This window comes from Dendrobates tinctorius, unplaced genomic scaffold (assembly GCF_039654945.1).
Source record: "Dendrobates tinctorius isolate UK_male_01 unplaced genomic scaffold, ASM3965494v1 ptg000127l, whole genome shotgun sequence".
Classification (NCBI taxonomy): Eukaryota; Metazoa; Chordata; class Amphibia; order Anura; family Dendrobatidae; genus Dendrobates; species Dendrobates tinctorius.
In genome coordinates, this window is record NW_027361795.1 from 21,158,288 (window position 1) to 21,174,176 (window position 15,889).

The following is a 15,889-nucleotide window of genomic DNA, read 5'->3' on the forward strand; positions in this document are numbered from 1 at the left end:
TTTATAAGATTATTTCAGTACAGGAACATTTTTTTAACACATGCAATTGTAGAACATATTTTTACTCTAAGATCTATTAACTAAAATATCTTTTGTTTTGTGGGAAAACCACTTTAACTAACATAATTTAGATCCGCTGATGGATCTAAATTATTGGACTTATTATGGACTTCACCATCTTGCAATTTTCCATTTTTGCATTTTCGTTTTTTGCTCCCTTTATTTTCAGAGCCATAACTTTTTTCATTTTCCATTAATATGGGCAAATGAAGTCTTGTTTCTTGCGAGACGAGTTGTACTTTTGAATGACATCATTGATTTTACCATATAGTGTACTGGAAAATGGATAAAAAATTCCAATTGTGTTCAAACTGCAACAAATTGCATTTCCTCAATTGCTTTTGTTTTTTTTTCTATCATGTTCACTAAATGCTAAAACTGACCTGCCATTATTATTCTCTAGGTCATTGCAAGTTCGCAGAAACAAAACATGTATAAGTTCTTTTTTAAGTGGTGAAAAAAATCTACAGTTTGTAAGAAAAAAAAAAGTTGTCATTTTCCGATACCCGTAGTGTCTCTATTTTTCGGGATCTTGGGTTAGGTGAGGGCCTATTTTTTGTGTGCCAAGCTGACATTTTTGTTGATGCCATTTTGGTGTAAATGTAATATTTTGATTGCTTGTTATGTGTTGCACATAGTAGCATAAATCATGATCCACTATGAACACTGGCCTTGACCAGAGCCAGCATCAAATGCAGGGAGACAACCCTGGAGGTACCTATATGTCCAAGGTTGGAAACGGGTTTAAGTTCATACGTCAAGAAAAAAAACCCACAAACACAAAGATTACATACCTGAGTACAATCTTCACTTTTATTACATATAGTAATTTCACAAAAAATGTTGAACGCACGAAATGCTTGAAATTTGAAGACTTGGATCCTGAATCTTGCTTCTGTAGATACTCCATTTTCTATTATCTCTGTGTGTACGCCAGACTTTACTGCACAGCTGTAAAATAAAGATTTCATTAAAGTAAGAATTATTGAATCCACATGGATTTTTTTGTACATACTGTATATGTTTCATTAACTTTGTAATATATAATTTTATTTTACACCCACGCATTGGTGGATATTTTCTTACTAGTTTTTGTGCCTTTGTCAAGAAACATGTATGTTGTTTTGCTTTTTTCTAGCAATATGCATAAAATCTGCTTCAAACACAGGCATAAAGCTCCTGACCTACATCTGAGCTGGACACAGTTGTACTGGAAGATACTGGTTACTGCTGTATGCAATTTACTCATCCAAGATGTCAATCAGAAAGCAAAGAAGGACAGAAGTGTGTTCCACATATTTTTTATTTATGGGGATAGCACAATAGAATCCTCATTGGCTTGGCACATTATAAATACACACTTCTCTCACACCGCTTCATCAGGCTGGCTCCTGGAATAGCTTTCCAACAATCTTCAAGGAGTCCCCATAGATGCTGAGCACTTGTTGGCTGATTTTCCTTCACTCTGCGACCCAACTCATCCCAACCTTGAGAAAATGCCAAAGGGGTGTACATTTGGCATATCAGAGTAAAAGGGGGTACTTTGAGGAATCTAAGCTTGTACACATATTCTGGTTTGTTTCACACATTTCTCTTTATTCTATGTTTCCTTTGAGTGTTGCTGCCTTCAGTCTGAATCTACAATGTGCACAATCTAATAAGAACAGAGAAAACCATTACATGAACAGATGTTTCCATACTTTGGACTGGTATTGTAGGAGTTGAAATGCACGCTGTAAAATAGGTCTCCTCAAAATTGTAGAAAGTAGCAAAATACTGTATAACGCTTGTACCTATATGAGTGACCTATGTTTATTCAAGCTGCCAATGAGTTGATAAAGATAAATTAATAGTTACATTTCCCGAGCAGCGCCAACATCATCAAGGCAATGCAGCAAGTAGCCTCCCTGCCATTTAGCTTATTGCCACAATCAAATTGATGCCCACGTTTGACATCTCTGCAAATAGGCTGATGTTTGTACAAATATATGCAATTTCTAAGGAGAATTACAGTAACCTTTTTTACAAGGTTCTTATAGTAAATGTTTAGAATGATATATTTCTTTTGTTTGCTGGCTGTTTTCATTTTTTTCGTGTATGCAGACTGGGAGAGACTGATTATGTTTTAAGATCTAAGGGGTAAGGTTTATTCGCTGTGCAATGCACCTGTTCAAGAGGATTTGAATTCTATAGCGCCACCTGTTGGACGCAGCAATCCTTCAAGTCACTATCGACCCTTTACCGGGCTTTTATCCTACGTCATACTGCAAGGCTCGTTAAAGGGTCGATAGTGACTTGTAGAATTTCTGCTTCAGGTGGGACTACAGAGGTCAAGTCCTCTTCTTCATTATGTTTTCTGTACCTTAATAGATGGAAAAGAGGCTTTTTCTACTCAGTATTGTATTATTTCAGACACTTTATTGTAACCACAAACCGTGAAATCCTGCTCCTTTGTCCTTCATTGACTTCTTGATCATATCCTAGATGAATTAAGTTTGTCAGCACAGTATCCTGATATCTATATTATGGAGTGTTTTGCTACAAATGGATCAAGAGATTGAGTGAGAAAATGTGTTGCTAACACATCAATATTTAGGCGTTATTACAGAGTCAGGCTTATGGATATTTATTATGCATATTTCTTTTAGTCTTTTCTATTGATTTGTTTTTATATTGCATTAGAATTGTCATTTTAGGGTTGTTTCAGATGCAAATACATGTAAAATGAATGACCAGACTTACCCTCCATAGATCAGCACTATGCTAGACTCTTCTGGGTCAAACGATGGAGCGGCAAAGCATTGTTCTACCCTAAGGGCATTTACATTGGCATCCATGTTAGTAGCAAACACAGCCAGATAGATATCTGATCCCACAACTAAAACATTGTCCTCCGTTATAGGAATTGTAAACGTATCATCCAAATATGCTCTCATGATAATCTCAATGTTGCCAGTTGTTATCGTTGGTGGGTGAAATAAACTGAAGGAAAGAAAAATATTAAAGACTTTCAGAAGGTCTCTTAAAAATGATATGAACATACATGTATGTTTTTCTATGTCACACATCAGCCCATACTGCACAAGTTGCACCAATAATTTGTCTGGTTCTGTGTCTAACATATATTCCTGAAAGTAGCACTTTAAGAAACTGCAACTATGTTAACTTAAAATTAGAAAAGTTAAAACCTCTGGAATGCCAAAAGCAAACAATCATTTTGTCCCGTCAAAAACAGCCTGATGTTCCAAGAGTTAAGGTTATATTCCCACAATGAGTATTTGGTGAGTCTTTGATGGTGCAGATTTTCTGCAACACTTCAGCATCTATTAGGTAACATGGGTCACTTGCATTTTCTCATTGCGCTTTTAGCACGTTTTTTACAGCAGTTTTTGTCTCTTTTTGGCCTGTCATGTTTTAAATGAAGTTGCTTTGTTTTTGATAATTCCAAGTATTTGACTTTAAAAAAAACTTTATTTACATAGTAATGTGCAGATTAGGCTAGTTTCACACTAGCGTTTATTTCACGCAGCGCACGGCGCCGCTAAGCCCCGCCCCCTGTCGGCTCCCTGAAGGTGCGCTGAGCGTGCCGAAATGCCACATGCTGCGTTCGGTGCACACGGGCGTACGCCAAAATCCTACTAGTGCACGGCCAGCGCACGATCTGCGCACCCTATGCTAAAGATAGGGTGCGCAGATCGCAAGCGTCCATGTGCGATAGTAGGCGGCAATGACCGGATGGGGCGGGCAGGGAGAATAAACGCTAGTGTGAAACTAGCCTTTCATGCAGTTTTAGTATGTTTTATGCGTTGTGTTTTACCTGCTGCTTTTCTTGATGTATTGAATTTCTATGAGGAAAATCTGCACATATTTAAATCTGCACACATTTGTCAACGTACTTGCAGGAGAAATTTTGTTTATTTCAAACACCGCAGGTCAGTGTATGCTGCATTAAAAAAATATAAAATCCCACTCACTTTGCTGGAAGATGCTGCGTTTTTTTTATGCAGCAAAAATATGCAGTGTCAAAAATCACCAAAAAGCCATTATGGGAACTTAACCAAAGGCCCCATTCTGTGAGTATCATCGGTGTTTTTAATCCAAATTTCATCATTTGGTCAGTATGTCAGTATCTACCATCAGTGTTTCATCAGTGATTTATATGTGTGAAAAAAAGAATTGTAAAGCTTCTCCTATTAGACCCATATAAGTCATTTTGATCGATGTTGCTGACCAAAAATGGACATGTCTCCGTGATTTTTTGTGGAAATATGGTCATGTAAACCGCTCCATTGATTATAACAATTTGACTACAGCCAAATTGGTTCAGAGACAAAAATAGTTAAGTTTGACTAATTTTGTGGTGCTGAAAATGAACAAATATGATGCTTAAATTTGCTGGTTGGCTCTAATTTTCAAGATCCAGAGGAGGTTGTAATTACTTATGATATCCTTTATGCAGGCTTATAGAAAAAATATTATTTTTTTATTTCATCATCATTATTGCATTGCTTATAGCTAGTCTATTACATCACCTATTTAGACTATTGAGCATTCAGTATTCTATCAGCTAATCAAAAAATGTCAGCTCAGCTCTGATGACGTAACCCTAATTACTAGAGTTGAGCGAAACGGGTCGAAAAAATTCAAAAGTCGCCGACTTTTGGCAAAGTCGGGTTTCATGAAACGAAACCCGACCCTAGGATGAGGTCGGCCACGAGGTCGGCGACTTACGCGCCAAAGTCGCGTTTCAAAAGTTTGTTTTGCGCTCTTTTTCAGCCAATCAGGATCCACGGACACTGTGGGCAACGTGATGACCTAGGCACGGGTCACCACCATCTTTCAGAAGGGCATGCAAGTGATTGGCTTGCTTTGGTGGGCGTCACAGGGGGTATAAAAGGGCGTGCACGCCGACCGCCATCTTACTTCTGCCGATCTTAGTATAGGGAGAGGTTGCTGCTGATTCTGTACGGAGAGCGTTAGGCAGGGAAGAAGACAAAAAAACTGCTTCTGCTGCTAGCGATTTGGCCTGCACAACACACAAGTCACTGTGTGTGCAGTGCAAGGGGAGGCTATATAGTGGTGTATCAGTGGTGTTGGTTGTTGGGCTGCCTTTTAAGGCTTCCTGACACGCTGGCATTGCTGTTTACCCACTGCTCCGCAAACTGCTTTTTTAAAAGCAATCCAATCTCCCTTATCCTCTAGTCACTTTTGTCACAGCTGTGCCATCGAGCGTGTCACATAGCGCTCAGATATCAGTGGGCCTCACACAATCCACAAGTGTCCAGTGTCCAAAAGTGTGCGCAGAGATTCAAAATCTCCATTATCCTCTCGTCACTTTGGTCACAGGCAGCTGTGCCATCGAGCGTGTCACATAGCGCTCAGATATCAGTGGGCCTCACACAATCCACAAGTGTCCAGTGTCCAAAAGTGTGCGCAGAGATTCAAAATCTCCATTATCCTCTCGTCACTTTGGTCACAGGCAGCTGTGCCATCGAGCGTGTCACATAGCGCTCAGATATCAGTGGGCCTCACACAATCCATAAGTGTCCAGTGTCCAAAAGTGTGCGCAGAGATTCAAAATCTCCATTATCCTCTCGTCACTTTGGTCACAGGCAGCTGTGCCATCGAGCCTGTCACATAGCGCTCAGATATCAGTGGGCCTCACACAATCCACAAGTGTCCAGTGTCCAAAAGTGTGTGCAGAGATTCAAAATCTCCATTATCCTCTCGTCACTTTGGTCACAGGCAGCTGTGCCATCGAGCGTGTCACATAGCGCTCAGATATCAGTGGGCCTCACACAATCCACAAGTGTCCAGTGTCCAAAAGTGTGCGCAGAGATTCAAAATCTCCATTATCCTCTCGTCACTTTGGTCACAGGCAGCTGTGCCATCGAGCCTGTCACATAGCGCTCAGATATCAGTGGGCCTCACACAATCCACAAGTGTCCAGTGTCCAAAAGTGTGCGCAGAGATTCAAAATCTCCATTATCCTCTCGTCACTTTGGTCACAGGCAGCTGTGCCATCGAGCCTGTCACATAGCGCTCAGATATCAGTGGGCCTCACACAATCCACAAGTGTCCAGTGTCCAAAAGTGTGCGCAGAGATTCAAAATCTCCATTATCCTCTCGTCACTTTGGTCACAGGCAGCTGTGCCATCGAGCGTGTCACATAGCGCTCAGATATCAGTGGGCCTCACACAATCCACAAGTGTCCAGTGTCCAAAAGTGTGCGCAGAGATTCAAAATCTCCATTATCCTCTCGTCACTTTGGTCACAGGCAGCTGTGCCATCGAGCGTGTCACATAGCGCTCAGATATCAGTGGGCCTCACACAATCCACAAGTGTCCAGTGTCCAAAAGTGTGCGCAGAGATTCAAAATCTCCATTATCCTCTCGTCACTTTGGTCACAGGCAGCTGTGCCATCGAGCGTGTCACATAGCGCTCAGATATCAGTGGGCCTCACACAATCCACAAGTGTCCAGTGTCCAAAAGTGTGCGCAGAGATTCAAAATCTCCATTATCCTCTCGTCACTTTGGTCACAGGCAGCTGTGCCATCGAGCGTGTCACATAGCGCTCAGATATCAGTGGGCCTCACACAATCCACAAGTGTCCAGTGTCCAAAAGTGTGCGCAGAGATTCAAAATCTCCATTATCCTCTCGTCACTTTGGTCACAGGCAGCTGTGGCATCGAGCGTGTCACATAGCGCTCAGATATCAGTGGGCCTCACACAATCCACAAGTGTCCAGTGTCCAAAAGTGTGCGCAGAGATTCAAAATCTCCATTATCCTCTCGTCACTTTGGTCACAGGCAGCTGTGCCATCGAGCGTGTCACATAGCGCTCAGATATCAGTGGGCCTCACACAATCCACAAGTGTCCAGTGTCCAAAAGTGTGCACAGAGATTCAAAATCTCCATTATCCTCTCGTCACTTTGGTCACAGGCAGCTGTGCCATCGAGCCTGTCACATAGCGCTCAGATATCAGTGGGCCTCACACAATCCACAAGTGTCCAGTGTCCAAAAGTGTGTGCAGAGATTCAAAATCTCAATTATCCTCTCGTCACTTTGGTCACAGGCAGCTGTGCCATCGAGCGTGTCACATAGCGCTCAGATATCAGTGGGCCTCACACAATCCACAAGTGTCCAGTGTCCAAAAGTGTGCGCAGAGATTCAAAATCTCCATTATCCTCTCGTCACTTTGGTCACAGGCAGCTGTGCCATCGAGCGTGTCACATAGTGCTCAGATATCAGTGGGCCTCACACAATCCACAAGTGTCCAGTGTCCAAAAGTGTGCGCAGAGATTCAAAATCTCCATTATCCTCTCGTCACTTTGGTCACAGGCAGCTGTGCCATCGAGCGTGTCACATAGCGCTCAGATATCAGTGGGCCTCACACAATCCACAAGTGTCCAGTGTCCAAAAGTGTGCGCAGAGATTCAAAATCTCCATTATCCTCTCGTCACTTTGGTCACAGGCAGCTGTGCCATCGAGCGTGTCACATAGCGCTCAGATATCAGTGGGCCTCACACAATCCACAAGTGTCCAGTGTCCAAAAGTGTGCGCAGAGATTCAAAATCTCCATTATCCTCTCGTCACTTTGGTCACAGGCAGCTGTGCCATCGAGCATGTCACATAGCGCTCAGATATCAGTGGGCCTCACACAATCCACAAGTGTCCAGTGTCCAAAAGTGTGCGCAGAGATTCAAAATCTCCATTATCCTCTCGTCACTTTGGTCACAGGCAGCTGTGCCATCGAGCCTGTCACATAGCGCTCAGATATCAGTGGGCCTCACACAATCCACAAGTGTCCAGTGTCCAAAAGTGTGCGCAGAGATTCAAAATCTCCATTATCCTCTCGTCACTTTGGTCACAGGCAGCTGTGCCATCGAGCGTGTCACATAGCGCTCAGATATCAGTGGGCCTCACACAATCCACAAGTGTCCAGTGTCCAAAAGTGTGCGCAGAGATTCAAAATCTCCATTATCCTCTCGTCACTTTGGTCACAGGCAGCTGTGCCATCGAGCCTGTCACATAGCGCTCAGATATCAGTGGGCCTCACACAATCCACAAGTGTCCAGTGTCCAAAAGTGTGCGCAGAGATTCAAAATCTCCATTATCCTCCTGTCACTTTGGTCACAGGCAGCTGTGCCATCGAGCCTGTCACATAGCGCTCAGATATCAGTGGGCCTCACACAATCCACAAGTGTCCAGTGTCCAAAAGTGTGCGCAGAGATTCAAAATCTCCATTATCCTCTCGTCACTTTGGTCACAGGCAGCTGTGCCATCGAGCGTGTCACATAGCGCTCAGATATCAGTGGGCCTCACACAATCCAAAAGTGTCCACTGTCCACAAGTGTGTGCAGAAATTCTAAATCTCCCCTGTCCTATAGACACCTTGTACCTTGTTTTACATTACTATATAGTTTGTTGGATTTTGTCTACATTTCTACCAAAAATGAGGAAGGCTGGTGGAAGAGGCCGTGGAATTGGGCGGGGGTTGGCAGCTGGTAATGATGGTGTTGGTGGTGGATCTGATGGTAGTGGCAAGAGCAAAATAGGACCGAATGCAGGAGGTGCTGACCCTGCATCATCGTCTGTCTACATAAGGCCTCGAACCCTTAGTTTTCTAGGAGTTGGCAAACCGCTTTTAAAGGCAGAGCATCAGGAAAAAGTTTTGTCTTACATTGCTGACTCAGCCTCCAGCTCTATCGCCTCCTCTTCTTCAGTTGTAAAAAGTAAAAGCACTGAGTCGTCATTGGAGGCTCATGTTCATGAACCACACCTTTCCTTGTGTCCTTCACCCCAACCAAGATTGAAGGATGACGCAGGCCATACTACTGATTACTCCATGGAGCTGTTTTCACATACCATGCCTGGATTATCAAGTCAAATGGTGAATTACCCAGGCCAAGATGAATCTGACATGGAGTGCACTGATGCACAGCCGCTGATGGATGATTCTGCTGGTACATTCACTCAGAGCACTACATTGTCCTCGCAGTGTACAGAGCCAGATTTTGACCCTGATGAGACTCAGGTGCCCCTTCCCGCACACTATACCACCATACACGGTGACACAGAGAAAGGTGCACATGACATAGAAGAGGAGGTGATGGATGACCCAGTTGTTGACCCAGATTGGCATCCATTGGGGGAAGAGGGTGCTGCTTCCAATAGCTCAGATGAGGAGCATCCACAGCAGACATCGACATCGCAACAGCTGTTATCTGGCAGGCCCGGAGCACTCCAAAGACAGGTTCCAAACATCAAAAGAGTTGCTGGACAGCTTGTCCAGATGGTCAAAAGATCACAGCGTGCTAGGCCGCAAAATGTCTGCCAAAGTAGGAAGAGTGCAGTGTGGCACTTTTTTGAACAAAATCCTCATGATCAGGCCAAGGTTATCTGTAAGAAGTGCGCAAAGACCTTTAGCCGAGGGAAAAATCTGAAAAATTTGAATACCAGTTGCATGCTTAGACATTTAACCAGCATGCACTTGCAAGCGTGGACACAACACCAAACCTCAAGTGCCACATGTGCAACTGCCACATGTGCCACATGTGCAACTGATCACAACTGATCATGTTCAACATCTTTATCAACGATTTAGATGAAGGAATTGAGGGTAAACTGATTAAATTTGCTGATGACACAAAGCTAGGAGGGATAGCTAATACTAGAGAAGAGAGAGAGAGGATTCAAAAAGATTTAAATAAACTGGAGAAGTGGGCAGCAACTAACAGAATGGTTTTTAACAGGGAGAAATGCAAAGTACTACATCTGGGCAATAAAAATGAAAAAAGCATATATAGAATGGGAGGAATAGGGCTAAGTGACAGCACATGTGAAAAAGACTTGGGTATACTAATAGATCACAGACTGAATATGAGTCAACAGTGTGATGCAGCAGCAAAAAAGGCAAATGCAATTCTAGGATGTATTAACAGAAGCATACAGTCTAGATCACGTGAAGTCATTATTTCCCTCTACTCCTCTTTGGTCAGACCTCATCTGGAATATTGTGTCCAGTTTTGGGCACCACATTTTAAAAAAGACATCAACAAACTGGAGCAAGTTCAGAAAAGAGCGACCAGAATGGTGACCGGTCTGCAAACCCTGTCTTATGAGGAAAGGTTGCAGGATTTGGGAATGTTTAGTTTGCAAAAGAGAAGACTGAGAGGAGACTTAATAGCTGTCTACAAATATCTAAAGGGCTGTCACATTGTAGAAGGATCAACTTTATTCTCATTTGCACAAGGAAAGACTAGAAGCAATGGGATGAAACTGAATGGGAAGAGACACAGATTAGATATTAGAAAAAACTTTTTGACAGTTAGAGTGATCAATGAGTGGAACAGGCTGCCACGAGAAGTGGTGAGTTCTCCTTCAATGGAAGTCTTCAAACAGAGGCTGGACAGACATCTGACTGGGATGATTTAGAGAATCCTGCTTTGAGCAGGGGGTTGGACCAGATGGCCCAGGAGGTCCCTTCCAACTCTACGATTCTATGATTCTATGATTCTATGAAGGTAGTCAGCAACGCTACATTGTTTCCCCCACTGTAAGCCCACCGGTTAGCACAGCAGCAAATGTTGAGGTGTCGTTGCAAGGCCACAGCAGTCAGGGAATCCCACTGTTATATCAACGAAAGACTGATTCTAGGCCATCAGAAAGAACACCAACTCCATCACCATCATCAACCCTCTCTCAGTCCGCCCTGTCCACCGCTACTTCCACCATATGCAGCTCTCAAGTCCAGCTCACCCTCCCAGACACTATCAGTAGGTCAAGAAAGTACTCAGTCTCTCATCCGCGTACACTGGGTTTGAACGCCCACATTGCCAAACTAATCTCGTTTGAGATGATGCCCTTTCGGTTGGTGGAAAGCACAGCTTTCCGCGAACTCATGGCCTATGCAGTACCACGCTATGACCTACCCAGTTGCCACTTCTTCTCTCGCAAAGCCATCCCAGCCCTCCACCATCATGTGAAAGACCGCATTGTCCATGCACTCAAGCAGTCAGTGAGCGGAAAGGTGCACCTCACAACTGATGCATGGTCCAGTCGGCATGGCCAGGGCCGTTACGTGTCCATCACTGCGCACTGGGTTAATGTGGTGGATGCAGGGTCCACAGGGGACAGCGGTGGTGGGACAGTGCTGCCTAGCCCACGGTATAGGAAACAGTTGGCTGTAGGCGTTCGACCCTCCTCCTCCTCCAGAAGCGAAAGCTCGTCCACAGAGCGCAGTCGTACGAGCACTCCATCTGCAGCTGCCACTGTTGCACACGATGTGTCCCCCTATCGAGCAGCTAGTGGAAAGCGTCAGCAGGCTGTGTTGCAGATGATGTGTTTGGGCGACAGACACACCGCCGAGGTGCTGGCCGAGTACTTGAAGCGACAAACTGAGTCATGGCTGGGCAGTGTACATCTTGAGGCAGGCAAGGTAGTTAGTGATAACGGGCGTAATTTTGTGGCAGCCATAGCCCTTTCAAAACTCAGCCACATACCTTGCTTGGCTCACACCTTGAACCTGGTGGTGCAGTGCTTCCTCAAAAATTATCCGGAGTTAACAGCCCTGCTCCAGAAGGTGCGAAGACTGTGCGCGCACATCCGCCGGTCGCCTGTACACTCCGTTCGTATGCAGAAGCTGCAGCGATTGCTCCACCTTCCCAACCACCGCCTCATTATCAACATTGCAACAAGGTGGAACTCCATCCTGCACATGGTGGAGCGGCTGTGCGAGCAGAGGCAGGCCATAATGCATTTGTGGGAGGATACACGGCCAGGCACTTTGAGAGCAGACATGGAGTTGACAGGCGTGCAGTTGTCGAAGCTGAAAGACCTTTGTAAAGTCCTTCAGTGTTTTGAGGAATGCACACGGCTGGTAAGCGCAGACGACGCCATCCTAAGCATGAGCATCCCACTTATGCGTCTGCTCATGCAAACTTTGACGCACCTTAAGGAGCAGGCGTCTGCAGCCAATGTTGATGAGGAGGAAGAGGAGGAGGGAATCCTTGATGACATTCAGCCATTGTCTGCTCAGGGACCTCTCCTGGACGAGGTGGAGGAAGAAGAGGAGGAGGAGGAGGATGATGGGGATGATTACTTAGGGGAGGAGGATGCATCTCGTGGGGCAAGTGAAAATGTTGGCGTGGCAAGGTCTGGTACAGGGTTTGTGCGTGACTGGAGGGATGTGGATTTGCCAGAAAGTGCTCCTCCACCCAGCACTCGCAGTGCATCATTGACACCGGGAACATTGGCCCACATGTCAGATTATGCCTTGCGGATCCTAAAAAGGGACCCCCGCATTGCCAAAATGATGAACGATGACGACTACTGGTTGGCCAGCATCCTGGATCCACGCTATAAAGGCAAATTACAAAACATCATGCCACAGGAGAACCTTGACCTAATATTGGCTAATAAACAAGCAACTCTGGTAAATCGGTTGCTTGAGGCATTCCCAGCACACAGCAGCGGTGATGGTTCTCACACGAGCCGTACGGGCCGGGGGCAGCTTGGCAGAGGTGTTCGTGGTGCACACAGCAGAAGTGGCGTTGGAGACAGGGGTTTCATGACAATGTTGTGGACTGATTTTTCAAATACCGCTCACACAACTGGTAATACTGCATCGATGGAAAGTGACAGGAGACAGCAGTTGTCAACTATGGTTACAAACTACTTTTCCTCCCATATCGATGTTCTCCCACACAGGTCATTCCCCTTTGACTATTGGGCCGCTAAACTGGACACCTGGCCTGAATTGGCCCAATATGCCTTACAGGAGCTCGCTTGCCCAGCTGCAAGTGTGCTATCGGAAAGAGTCTTCAGTGCAGCTGGATCAATCCTGACAGAAAAAAGGACCCGGCTGTCAACCCAAAATGTGGATGATCTAACCTTCATTAAAATGAACCACGCATGGGTTTCCAAGGATTTTGTCCCACCTTCCCCTGATGACACATAGGGTGACAGAAAAATGGCTTGCTTTGGTCCACCTCTTCCTGGTACTTCACCTATTTCGCCTTTTGCATCAGCTGAATGTCCAACATCAACATATGCCACTTTCTAAAACTCCCTAACTGTGCTGCCCCCCCCCCATGGCCGGGGTCACCACCTAGCGCACTACACCGTGCGAGTGCCGTTGCCCTGGACAGGTGGGTAGGCCGACTCTTGGGCGCGGGCACTGGCACAGGGTCCCTCATAGTGCAATCAAGTGTCTCTGACGGTGGTGGTGCACAGCCGCCGTCAGACACACCGCTGTACTATGAGGGGCCCAGTGCCAGTACCGACGCCCACGAGTGGGCCCCCCTTGCTTGGGCAGGGCCCCAGCATTTGCAATCTTTACCTCTCCCTGCTCCTCCGCTGTGTAATCTGGGCCGTCAAATCCATACTGTGCCTGACACCGTCTGAGCCTGCCTCCTGAGACATATATTTTGAATGTGTACGCTATCCATACATGTTATCCGGGGATACGGTACCCTTTCTAACCTTTGTGCAATCACGTGCAATCCATACTGGGCCTAACACCGTCTGAGCCTGCCTCCTGAGACATATATTTTGAATGTGTACGCTATCCATACATGTTATCCGGGGATACGGTACCCTTTCTAACCTTTGTGCAATCACGTGCAATCCATACTGGGCCTAACACCGTCTGAGCCTGCCTCCTGAGACATATATTTTGAATGTGTACGCTATCCATACATGTTATCCGGGGATACGGTACCCTTTCTAACCTTTGTGCAATCACGTGCAATCCATACTGGGCCTAACACCGTCTGAGCCTGCCTCCTGAGACATATATTTTGAATGTGTACGCTATCCATACATGTTATCCGGGGATACGGTACCCTTTCTAACCTTTGTGCAATCACGTGCAATCCATACTGGGCCTAACACCGTCTGAGCCTGCCTCCTGAGACATATATTTTGAATGTGTACGCTATCCATACATGTTATCCGGGGATACGGTACCCTTTCTAACCTTTGTGCAATCACGTGCAATCCATACTGGGCCTAACACCGTCTGAGCCTGCCTCCTGAGACATATATTTTGAATGTGTACGCTATCCATACATGTTATCCGGGGATACGGTACCCTTTCTAACCTTTGTGCAATCACGTGCAATCCATACTGGGCCTAACACCGTCTGAGCCTACCTCCTGAGACATATATTTTGAATGTGTACGCTATCCATACATGTTATCCGGGGATACGGTACCCTTTCTAACCTTTGTGCAATCACGTGCAATCCATACTGGGCCTAACACCGTCTGAGCCTGCCTCCTGAGACATATATTTTGAATGTGTACGCTATCCATACATGTTATCCGGGGATACGGTACCCTTTCTAACCTTTGTGCAATCACGTGCAATCCATACTGGGCCTAACACCGTCTGAGCCTGCCTCCTGAGACATATATTTTGAATGTGTACGCTATCCATACATGTTATCCGGGGATACGGTACCCTTTCTAACCTTTGTGCAATCACGTGCAATCCATACTGGGCCTAACACCGTCTGAGCCTGCCTCCTGAGACATATATTTTGAATGTGTACGCTATCCATACATGTTATCCGGGGATACGGTACCCTTTCTAACCTTTGTGCAATCACGTGCAATCCATACTGGGCCTAACACCGTCTGAGCCTGCCTCCTGAGACATATATTTTGAATGTGTACGCTATCCATACATGTTATCCGGGGATACGGTACCCTTTCTAACCTTTGTGCAATCACGTGCAATCCATACTGGGCCTGACACCGTCTGAGCCTGCCTCCTGAGACATATATTTTGAATGTGTATGCTATCCATACATGTTATCCAGGGATACGGTACCCTTTCTAACCTTTGTGCAATCACGTGCAATCCATACTGGGCGTGAGAACGGCTGGCGAGCTGTTAAGCAAGCTACAGCACCTGTCCAGACAAGTACAGGGATTCCCTAGCGAGGAGACTTATTTGATTGTTTTCAATGGTGGGACAGCAATTTTTGGGGAGCACTATACTCTGGAGAATGATAGATGGGGCCCACCATACACTGGAACATTCCAAAGGTGGACATCAGACACTGGAGCAGCATTTACAGGGCCCATTATACACTAGAGCATTAGAAATGGGGCCCATTATGTTTGGAGCATTATTTGGGCCCATAAGACAGTGGAGCTTCATCCATGGGGACCAACATATACTGTAGCATTATGTGGAGCTCATCATATACTGTTTCAAACATTATATGGGACCAATGATTCTGTATGGAGAAATAGATGGGCCTCGTCATGAGATGTAAAAAGTGAGGTATTTTTCATTGTACTATACCGCTATTTATCTGCCGTATCGGAGCATGATGAGTTGTGGTATGTGTTAAAGGGGCACACTTTCGCCCAGGGCACATGAAAACCTGCAGCCAGCCCTCCCCCCCCCACAACTTTAGCCAAATAACCCCCATTTTTCAGTGCGTAACTTATATTATGAAGTTAATTAAGGTTGACAAGCTTAAGTAAGAAGAATTGATGCTTTTGGCATTCAAATGGGCACTGTAGGTGTGTTTCCTGTCCTCCTCTCACTGCCGACTTTTATTCCCCATTGACTTACATTGGGTTTCGTGTTTCGGGACGACCCCGACTTTTCCCTATAATCGGACGATCTTGCTCGACCCGACTTTTGGAAAAGTCGGGTTTCACGAAACGAAACGCGACCCTAAAAAACCAAAAGTCGCTCAACTCTACTAATTACAATTGCGTCCCCCTACTTTTATAAATGCTTTCTGTGTAAGTTATACAGTTTTAGGATTTCTTAGCTGTTTCTTAGCAAAGTGACATGTTTCTA

General features: G+C 45.3%; 1 protein-coding gene across 1 annotated transcript in view; it reads right to left on the reverse strand.

The window, feature by feature from the left end:
• The window catches only part of LOC141047477 (uncharacterized), a 236,674-nt gene that overhangs the window by 147,927 nt on the left and 72,858 nt on the right, over window positions 1–15,889 (reverse strand). Inside the window, exons 8-9 of the mRNA XM_073542586.1 lie at window positions 2,803–3,042; window positions 855–1,011 (exon numbers count right to left, since the gene is read on the reverse strand). Coding sequence (XP_073398687.1) covers window positions 855–1,011; window positions 2,803–3,042 — 397 coding nt within the window. The remainder of the gene's footprint in view (window positions 1–854; window positions 1,012–2,802; window positions 3,043–15,889) is intronic.